This window comes from Pezoporus occidentalis, unplaced genomic scaffold, assembly GCF_034315485.1.
Source record: "Pezoporus occidentalis ecotype Australia unplaced genomic scaffold, CSIRO_AGI_Poc_V1 ctg316, whole genome shotgun sequence".
NCBI lineage: Eukaryota > Metazoa > Chordata > Aves > Psittaciformes > Psittacidae > Pezoporus > Pezoporus occidentalis.
In genome coordinates, this window is record NW_026915116.1 from 356,544 (window position 1) to 366,787 (window position 10,244).

A 10,244-nucleotide genomic window follows, 5' to 3' on the forward strand; every position below is an offset into this window, starting at 1 on the left:
CCCTTCGGGTCCCGGGCAGTGATGCACAGCCCAGGGACAGATGGTTCCCAGTAACTTCCAGGGGTGGCTGCCCCATCCCTGGCAGTGTTCAAGGCCAGGTTGGACGGGGCTTGGAGCAACCTGCTCCAGTGGAAGGTGCCCCTGCCCATGGCAGGGGCTGGAACTGGAGGAGCTTTAAGGTCCCTTCAACCCAAACCAGGCTGGGATTTTGTGAACAACAGAAGAGAGGAGCAAGAACAGCTGCAATTTAATCATCACCATTCTCCACCAATCCAGCGTACAGCAGAGCCGAGCTGTGCTCCAGCTCTGGGTGCTCCCCCCTAACTGCAAGACAGACCCGGAACTGGGGACCATGAGCAGGGCAGGGGCTGGCTGCCTCTCCCCGCTCCTCCTGCCCCACTGGCCAAGCCCAGGCTCTGCTGAGCCCTGTGGGATGGGCTGTGCAAAGCTGGGGAGCAGCCAGGTAGCAGCTGCCCTGGGTCAGACAGCAGGTACCAAGTGTGCCCCTGCCCAGTTCACTGTGGCACTGCCTCCACAGAGCTGGAAGAAAAGTCCCTGCCCTGGCTGAGGCTGGAGGAACGCGTGGCTGAGACCAGCTTGTCCCCGAGCCCATGGCAGACAGCAGGCAGCCAAACCTGCTGCTCCAATGGGAACGCCCCAGGGCAGCGCTCACTGCAGCACAGCCCCTGAGATAGCCCAGCTCAAGGCCCTGGGGTGGGGGGACAGCTCTTGGGGCAGTCCTACAGCAGTGACCTCTGGGAGGTGTGTGCCGTTCAAAGAGCAACAAGGACATGTCCCTTCCTCGGGAAAAGGGTGCTGGGAGGGCAACCGCAGCAGGACTAGGCTGGGGAATGGCAGTAGTGGTCATAGGTGAAGGCACAAGAGGTGCTGGGCTGGAGGCACAGCTGGGGTTAGTGGCTGGAGCTAAAGAAGGTACCGGCCAGGAGCCGCCGCTTGACCTCCCTCCAGAGGAGGTCCCGCTCCCGGTTCGCCCGCTCCATGAAGCCCCTGTTTTCCTGGGCCCGGCGGGACAGGTAGGGCAGCACCTCCTGCACCGGCCCGTAGGGCACATACTTGTAGACAGGGAAGCCAGCCTGACCTGGAGGAGAGAGAGGTTGGAAAGGACCAAGAAAGCCAAAAAAGGGGGAAGGAAGGAAAAAAGAGGAAAAAAAAAAAAAAAAAGACGAAAGAGGGGTAGAAGGAAGCCAAAAGCCTCCCCCTCACCTCCCAGCCCTCCGGTGCCCCTCGGGCTGTGCCAAGGAGTGAAGGATGCAGTGGGTGGGAGGGATGCAGCGGGTGGAGGCTGTGGTCCAGCACTGGGGAGGGGAGCCTGGGAGCAGGCGGATGAGGCCAAGCCTGCTCAGCACAGGGAGCTTGGGAAGGCGCCGAGGTCACCAGGAGCCCTGGGAATGTCGGGAGCCGGGGCTGGGCCAAGGCAAGAAGCGTTCAACCAGAAACATCAAGTTAACACATTTTTGCAGCATGAGCAGAGGAGGCTGCAGCCAAACCCCGCTGGCGATGGGAGCTCTGGGGCAGAGCCGCCGCCGGGCTGGACAATGGCCCCTCTGCCTCCCACAGCTCCCTTGGGTGCAGGGCTCTGCTCTGGCCACCAGTGCGGGCAGGGGCTTCATTCCCTGACCTGGACCCTCGCGTGTCCCTGGGTCTGGGCCCCAGCAGTACTGCTGGGGCCAGTGGCAGAGGAGAGGACAAGGTCACACAAGAGGCTGTTGCCCAGTGCTTGGTGTGCAGCTCCATCAGAGCCAGAGGGTACAAGGGAGGTTTGTGCCTGCCAGGACCAGCCTCTGCCCCACCTCAGACAACTGTCTCTGCTCAGAGACCAAAGTGGGAATCTCCCTGCGCAGCCATCATGGTCTTGTGGGATCTCCAAAAGACAGATGTGATTTTCCACCTACATCCTGCCCAAACCCCATGCAGGAGTCACAGCATTCCACACAGCTGGGAAAGGGAAGGGGCAAGCTAGAGAGATGGGACATGCAAACCTCACGGAGTTCAATGAGGCCAAGTGCAAGGCCCTGCCCTGGGTCAGGGCAAGCCCCAGCACAGATGCAGGCAGGGGGAGACTGGATGGAGCAGCCCTGAGAAGGACTTGGGGGTGTTGGGTGAGGAGAAGCTCCTCAGTGACCCTGCTTCAGTGTGCGCTTGAGCTCAGAACCCACTCTTTGAGGGTGCTGAGGCGCTGGCACAGGGTGCCCAGAGAAGCTGTGGCTGCCCCATCCCTGGCAGTGCTCAAGGCCAGGTTGGAAACAGGGGCTTGGAGCAAGCTGCTCTAGAGGAAGGTGTCCCTGCCCGTGGCAGGGGTTGGAGCTGGATGAGCTTTAAAGCTCCCTTCCAACCCAAACCATTCTATGGTTCTATGATAGAGGCCACAGGGCGCTGTTCTCAACCAGTGGTGCTCTCACAGGCACATCCTGGCTCTGTCCGTCCTGCAGACCCCAGGGGTGACTCCATGGGGCAGGAACACGACTGCCACGTCCCTGCTGCTCCCAGCACTCACCCAGGGGGAAGGTGATCTGGTCGCACATGCCCAGCAGCTGCCCGAAGTACACCTTCTTCTCTGAGGGGTGGATGCCAAGCTCCATCATCCTGCAAGCCAAGCCTTGGTATGAGGAACAGCAGAGACAGCAGAGCACATGGGGCAGCGTCCCACTGGGTGAGCACAGGAGACCCGACAAGCCACATCTCACTGCAGCTCTGCTGGATCCCCAGTGCCTGCCACGCCTGGCCAGCAGTCACCTGCGCAGGGTGAACTTCACTGTGTCCTCATTGTGAGATGCCACCATCACATTGGCTTTCCGGCTGTGCTTGATCTCCTCCAGGATATAGTCCAGGCACCTGCAAGGCAGTACAGGGGCTTGTGGTGAGGCTGCTGGAGCCTGTACCTGGTGGGATGAGGGAGGACCATGGCTGGGGCTGCCCCTACCTGTGGTACATCTCATTGGTCTTCTCATAGGTGGGGTTGATGGGATCCTCGTAGCCGATCTGGGCTGCCCGCTCCCGCTCCTGCTCCATGTAGGCACCACGGACCAGCTTGGTGCCGAAGTGCCAGCCCTCCCGACGCGACAGCTCCACGTCCACTGTCACATTGTCATAAGCCTCCTGGGACCAGGGGGAAGAGATGGCACAAGGTCACTGCACCAGTGCCACCTCTGCCCTGTGCCTCCAAGGCAACCAGCCCTGAGCTATGCATCACCATGGCTTCAGGAGCCAAGGTCTCCATCCAGCAGATCCTTCCTGCCCAGCCTGCAGCCGGACCTCACCTTCAGGTAACACTGGTAGGTGTTGAAGATGATGGCCCGGTCCCTGTTGAAGCGGCGCTGCATCTCCAGGGTGAGGCGGCTGATGGCGGGCTGGAAGTAGCTCTGCTCTGCGTCCACCATCAGCCTCACGCCCGTCTCAGTGGCTCTCTGGGGGGGTGAGTGACATGTGGGGTGTGTTCATGGGGGCACCCGATACCTGTGGCCAGGTTGGACACAGGGGCTTGGAGCAATCTGCTCTAGTGGAAGGTGTCCTTGCCCGTGACAGGGGCTGGCACTGGATGAGCTTTAAGGTCCCATCCAACTCAAAGGATTCTGATTCCATGTCACCCCCTCTTGTGTCAGGGCCTATGCCCAGCTTCCACAGCCCCAGCTCCCCCTCACCTTGGCAAGGACATCCATCCGCTGCAGCATCCTCTTCATCTGCAGCTCCTCCTCTTCAGTGAAGCGCGAGAGCAGAGGCTCAAGCTGCCCAGTCTGAAAGCAGAACAGGTTGTGGCACCCTGCCTGTGTGCAGCCTTGCCCATGGGGCAGAAACAGCCCTGGGGGAAGCCCATCCGTGGGGCTGCTGCCACCCCAGCTCCCAGCACCCACCCTGCCAGCTTCGTGGCTGCACACAGTGGGTCATGGTGTGGCCAGGTTCTGCTAGCACAGACAGCAGCCAGCATCACAGCCACCAGCGCGTGCACCTGCACCCTGCTCCCAGTGCGGCTGCTGCAGGGTACCACTGATGACCACTCACCTGCATGTTGGGCACAAGCAGCAGCTTGGAGAGCTTGGTGCGGCTGTCAATCAGGCTGTTCCAGTCCAGCAGGTCCACGGTGCTGGGAGCAGAGAGCTGGCTCCGTGCTCGTGTCTTGCAGGGGTAGGGAGGTCTTCACCAGCTCCCAACCCCTCCAGCAAGTGAGGTGCCACCCTAACCTGTCTTGTGACCTCCACCCAGACCTCCTCTACGCTTGGTCACTGAGTCCAGTGCTGCCCTTTGGAGACCTCCCTTTGCTGCTGCACCACAGCCCGAGGTACAGAGACAAAGGCCCCCAGTGTCGCCATGTCACAGGCAGCTTACCCACTTATGCCCAGGTTCTCCCCCGTGAACCAGTGCTGGGTCTCTGCCTTGGTTGCGATGCCGAGGTTGGCCAGGGACTCCTGCCACCAGAAGGAACATCAGTGCCATGGGGCTGCAGTGTTCTTACTGCTCCAGGCTCAGGGATGGTGCAGGTCTCTCCGGCAGCACATCCACCTCCCTCGGGCATCACCCGCCTCACCCGCAGTTTCTCTGCCTCCAGCCGCATCTCCAGCGCTGCCCGCCCAGCCTGGCCCTGCTCTGCAGCCATCTGATGGAAGAACCTCCGCCACTTGACCAGCACCTCTGAGAACTGCAGCTGTGGAGGGAGCCTGAGCTGAGGCACCTGGCCCGGAGCACCCCATCCTGCCACAGCTTTGCCAGACCATACCCCGATGGCAGACCCTGACCCTACAGCAGCGCACCTTGGCCAAGCAGATGCCAAGCCCAGCAGTACAGGACCCCCATGCCCTCGGAACTTTACACTTCCGAGATCTTCTTGTGTCCCCAAAAGCTGAGGCAAGGTCTTCAGGGTGGCCTTGGGCACACGGGGGACAGTCTGTTGATGTCCACTGCCCTCTGCTATCTGTAGAGATGCCGCTGCAGCAAGCGTGGCATCCCAAAGTACCTGCCCACAGAAGCATCACCCATGGCCTTGGCTCTGCCCCACGTCACCTTGGTCAGAGCCCTGACACTCACCAGGAACTGAGGTCTGCCCAGTGCCGTCAGCTTGATGGCTGAGAAGCCGTCCTCAGAGCTGCCACCTGCATGGAGACACAGCAGCAGAGCTGATCCGAGGCAGGGTGCTGGGGCACCATGGTATGGCAGAGGGCTGCAGGGTCCCTGCAGTCCCCAGGCCCAGTGGGGCTCCTCAGGACATGTGGAGCACTTACTTGAGGCATCGATGCAGCGGAGGAAGGTCTCCATGTGCTGGTCACACTTGGCCTCATCAGCATAGAAATAAGTGCGGGCACTGATGACCCCACCGCGGCGGTCCCCAAATCCCGGGTGGGCTCGGTATTGCTTCTCCCTTTGCTCTGCTCCTGGAGGTGAAAACGATGGAGATAGGCTCCGCAGCCCTGCTGAGCTCCTGGAACCTCCCAGGGGCTTCTGCCGTGGGTGCTGGGGAGAGAGGCTCTGGCTTGGACCTCGGCAGAGCCCCTGAAGGCTGCAGAGCGCCCGGCCTGCCCTGCTGCCGAAGCACAGGATGAGCCTCTGCTTATCTGGCCAAGAACCACAATGCTCCTCATCCAGCTCATGTTTTGAGGCTGGTAGGAGCTGGGTCCTTCCACTCGTGCCCTGCCCCATCAGCTGGGCCTTCAGGCTATCATCTCCTATCAGCAGGAGAGGCTGGGTCACTCACCTCCCATCTCCTTCTCGGCTGCAGAGGTGCAGGAGCTAAGAAGAGAAACAGGGACGATAAGGACCAGGTCAGCAACTCCCTGCAACCCCACGCTGGAGGCTCCCCTGCTGCTGCCCTGGACCTTGCATTTCCCTCACCATCCCATCACCGATGGATCAAGTGATGCTCAGCCTGAGCTCTACTGCCAGGTCAGATGGCACAAATGCCATCAGATGCCACAAACTCATGGAAAGCAAGGGGGTTTCACCATCCAGGCAAGTGTTACCTGGCGGCCCTGCGACAGCACAGGGAGGATGCTCTGACCCAGGGTCCAGAGCTGCTCTCAGAGAGCCCATCCTGTGGCAAGGACAAGGTCAGCATTGGTGGGGCCAAGGGCTCATCTCCACCACACCACTTGCTGAGTGGCATCAAACTCAACCCGACACCTCCCACTTTGCAGGCAGCAGCATCCAGACCAGGATCAGGGAGCTTGATGCAGGGCCCATCAAGCTGTGGGTCCTGTGCTTCAGCTCAGCTGCTCCATGCTCCTCTGTGCCTTGACAGTAGCCAGTCACTTAGAGACTCAGCTTCAACTCCAGCTGACCTCAGATGTAATTTCAAGCCCAAGCTCTTTGCCACAGCGATAACAGAGCTCTGATAGCCTGGGGGATACTGGCCAAGTCATGAGATCCTCCTTGGGCAGGAAAGCCTTCTTGATGACACCCTCATCCAGCCCACAGACCCTGGGTCTCACCCAGAAGCACTGCCAGCCCCTGGATGGCAGCCCTGAGTGACAGCAGAGCCATCTCCTCCAAGACATCTCTGCCTTGGAGTCACTGTCCCGAAACTGCTTGTACCCAACAGTGGGAAAGAACACAGGGAGCGAAGGCACCCATCCGGAGCCAGAGGACTTGCACAAGAGAGCGGAGCCGTGTGACGTGGTCTCAGAACGTGTTCTCCCACATGGAAACCCTGTGACAGGGATTAGGGGCTGCTGGAAGCATAAAGCAGAGACAAGCCCTTTCCTTCTGCTCCCTGGAGCCAGGAGCAGCCCCACATCGCTCAAAGCGCAGCAAAGCCTGGTGTGAACTGGGGCAGGAGCAGCTGGAGCTTGTGGAGAGCAGCAGGCACCGTGTCCAACAGGCTCTGCTCCCCGGGGACAGGCCAAGAAGCTTTCTGCCCCCAAAGACAGAGGGTGGAAGAAGAGACAGCAAAGTTCATGTGAATCATTGAATGGTTTAGGTTGGAAGAGACCTTAAAGCTCTTCCAGCTCCAACCCCTGCCATGGGCAGGGACCCCTTCCACTAGAGCAGCTTGCTCCAAGCCCCTGTGTCCAACCTGGCCTTGAACACTGCCAGGGATGGGGCAGCCACAGCTTCTCTGGGCACCCTGTGCCAGCGCCTCAGCACCCTCACAGGGAAGAGCTTTTTCTTTATATCCAACCTGAACTTCCCCTGTTTCAGTCTGAACCCATCACCCCTTGTCCTGTCCCTACAGTCCCTGATGAAGAGTCCCTCTCCAGCATCCTTGTAGCCCCTCTCAGACACTGGAAGCTGCTCTGAGGTCTCCCTGCAGCTTCTCTTCTTCAGGCTGAACACCCCCAATGTTCTCAGCCTGGCTCCATATGGGAGGTGATCCAGCCCCGATCATCCTCCTGGCCTTCTCTGGACACTCCAACAGCTCCATGTCCCTCTTATGTTGAGGACACCAGAGCTGCACACAGTGTTTTAAGTGTGGCCTCATGAGAGCAGAGCAGAGGGATGGAGGGTCCCTGTGAAGCCAGCAGCGTGGCGCAGGGGAAGGCTTCAGCTGGACACACTATTGTGACTCTGAGAGCATGCCAAGAGAGGTGGGTCCTGCAGGTAGGTCCCATCTGCAGCACAGCAGCTGTGAATCCCAAAGCGCACCTTGTGTGCAGCATCCAAGATGCTGAGGACAAGCTGCAGGGAGCAAAACCTCCTTTGGCCTACCCGGGGTGAATGCTGGCCACAAGATCAGCAAACATCACCCTTGAATTTGAAGTGGTTTCTGCTCTTGAAGCCAAACACACCCTTTCCAGCAGCATTCCTGCAGCATGACTGCATGGAGCCCTTGCTCCCCAAGGGGGGCATTCGAGGCAGTGCCATGGTGCTCACTTTATTGTTCTGCATCGAGCAGAATAAAGGAAGCTCCTTCCAGCTGCAGAAACAGCTCTTCCTTGAGCTCACCATCTGCTTTCTTTGCAGTGTTAGTCTTGGCCAACAAAGCCATTCCTGCACTAGCCAAGTGCCACTTAACCCAGCTCATACCTGCCCAACCCTCCTCCACACTGAGAGCAGGGCACATCTCCAGGCACTGCCCAAATGCTCCTTGCAGGCTGTGATCAGGAAGGAGCCACATTCAGGACCCAGGAGCTCACAGTCACCCAAATCATGCACAAAGCAAGCGCTGCAAAACGGGTGATGAAGACTTGATGCAGCCCATGGGGTTGTGTGTGTGTGAGATCCGGCTGACACAGCAGAGTGCGGCTGTTGGGAAGTTTCTGAGCAGGCTCCAATAAACAGTCTCAGGAGAAGCACAAAGATCCCTCTATCAGAACTAAGCAGGAATAATCCATTTCACCCATGGGTGCCATGAGAACAGTGCATTTGCTTTCCTCATCAGCAAACAGGTCTGGCAAAGCGGATGAGGGCACACCAGGGAGAAGTTGTCCCTCAATTACCACATCCAAGGAAAAACCCCTGGCCACATGCTGGAGCTATGGGTGAAACTGTGCAGCCAGGAATAAAGCAAAGCTCTTGGCAGAAGAGTCCTTCAAGCCTGTCCACGTGTGAGCTGCCAGCATGCGCCAGCCAGGAACCTCCTTGCACAGCTTCAGACTAAGCAGAAACCACCCTGTGATCCTGGGGACCCACAGCACATGCATGAGTGTGCTGAGCACAGGTGACAGCAGTGCTGGGAGCAGGAGGAGGGGAGGTGTCAGCTCCGGGAGGCTGGTTGCCAGGCAGGATCGTAATCCCATGGGACAGATATCAGGTCTCCACACAAGAACTCTCTAGAGGGAGCAAAGTCCACACACTGCATGGCAGAGCCACTCAGGGCACCTGACAGTGCTGGGGGAAGGAGAAGGGCATTTCCCTGCTGCCATCTCCACCTTGCTCCACAAGAGCCGGGAAACCCAGCATGGCTCTGCCTTCTGGAAACAACAGCAGACGGCACCAGGAGACCAAAAAGCCTGCTGGCTGCATCTGGTTTGTGCCTCTGCCACAGGGTGAAACCCCAAAGTGCTGGCGGGAGGGAAGGGTGCAGCTCCAGAGCCCAGCACCCATGAACTGGGGCTGCTCATCCCTCTCAGCTTCCCACAGCCCAGCTCAGCAGCACTGGCAGAATTTGGGGGTTTGCCTCTGAACACAGCCAAGAAGGACCCAGAGTGATGCTTGGCAAGGGCCAGGCTCTAACAGCCCTTCCAGTGCCACCCACTGCTCATCCCTGCTCCATGACATCCTTGGGTGATCTCCAGGAAGGCATTTTTCACCCCTTACTGACCATCTGTTGGAGCAAACCCTACTGGGGCTTAGGTGGGGCAGCATCAGAGGGAAAGGGGTCCAATGCAGGGCTGTACCAAGGGTGGGAATGACCCACGCAGCACAGGCAAAGCTCACCTAGCAAGGAGCCCCACACATGCAACCCTCAAACCTGCTCCAGGAGGAGGACCAGCACAGCCCAGAGAGCTCCCAAACCACTGACACCCCTGGGCAGGATGCAGGTGCCCTTGGTGATTAACCATAGGCACAGCCAGGCAAGGAAGGGCAGCACCAGCTCACCGCGACCAGCTCAGCCCCATGGTGATGGACAACATCCGCTGGGAAGAAGCAGCTGCTCCTGAACACGCCAGAGCTCCTCACCTTCCAAAGACCCACCCCCGGGCTGCAGCAATGTATTTGGAAGCATTTATATATTAAACTCCCAAAGCACAATCTGCAAGAAGCGGCTGGACGGGTGCAGCCCTGCATCCCCTGCAGCTCCCACACCAGTGCTGCCCTCACAAGCAGCCTGCACACTGCTCCCACCACAGACAAGCAGGATGCTCACACAGATGGGGATTACTGGCAAGCAGCGGCAAGCAGGGAGTCCCTGATAAGCAGCACTCAGGTGGCAAGCAGAGATAAGGCTCCCAGCAGCGTCTGCACCCCCACAGTGACCCAAACCCCACTTGCCAGGCACCCCAAAAGCCATTTTTGCTGTATTAACAGGTGACAAGCGTGTGGCAGCCGGATGGTGCCCCTGGTGCGCACAGGGACATGGGACTGCTGCAGCCTCACCCGGGGAGTGCTGCACCATCCCGGTGACCGTGACACAGCGATCCCGTGAGTGGAGCTGCATCAAGTGGAGCCCGAGGTGTGGAAAACTGCCAACGGCTTTGGGCTGGAGCCTGGCCTTGGCAGAGGGTGGGAGGCCGGGAATGTTGCCTGGGGTGTGCAGGGGGGGAGCACCCCTGGCAGGGCAGCACCCAGGAGGGAAGGGGCAATGGGGGAGGAAGAACCCCCGCAGGGTGCTGGGGGGGGGCGGTGGCGTGGCCGTGACG

General features: G+C 59.5%; 2 protein-coding genes across 3 annotated transcripts in view; both read right to left on the reverse strand.

Annotated features, from left to right (window-relative positions):
* Positions 1-6,836, reverse strand: part of P2RX6 (purinergic receptor P2X 6) — a 58,835-nt gene extending 51,999 nt beyond the window's left edge. For both annotated transcript variants that reach the window (XR_009966598.1, XM_062628421.1), the window contains exon 1: positions 6,822-6,836. The gene's annotated coding sequence lies outside the window, so the exon portion shown is untranslated. The remainder of the gene's footprint in view (positions 1-6,821) is intronic.
* On the reverse strand, positions 362-9,812 carry PRODH (proline dehydrogenase 1). The gene is made up of 13 exons (XM_062628420.1): positions 9,484-9,812; positions 5,702-5,736; positions 5,232-5,381; positions 5,038-5,102; positions 4,541-4,657; positions 4,342-4,421; positions 4,018-4,099; positions 3,660-3,752; positions 3,279-3,425; positions 2,942-3,117; positions 2,755-2,853; positions 2,516-2,604; positions 362-1,099 (listed from the first exon to the last, which is right to left on the reverse strand). Exons 1-13 carry the CDS (start codon positions 9,516-9,518, stop codon positions 912-914), a joined length of 1,356 nt encoding a protein of 451 aa, XP_062484404.1. The 5' UTR covers positions 9,519-9,812; the 3' UTR covers positions 362-911.
* Between the last annotated feature and the right edge of the window lie 432 nt (positions 9,813-10,244).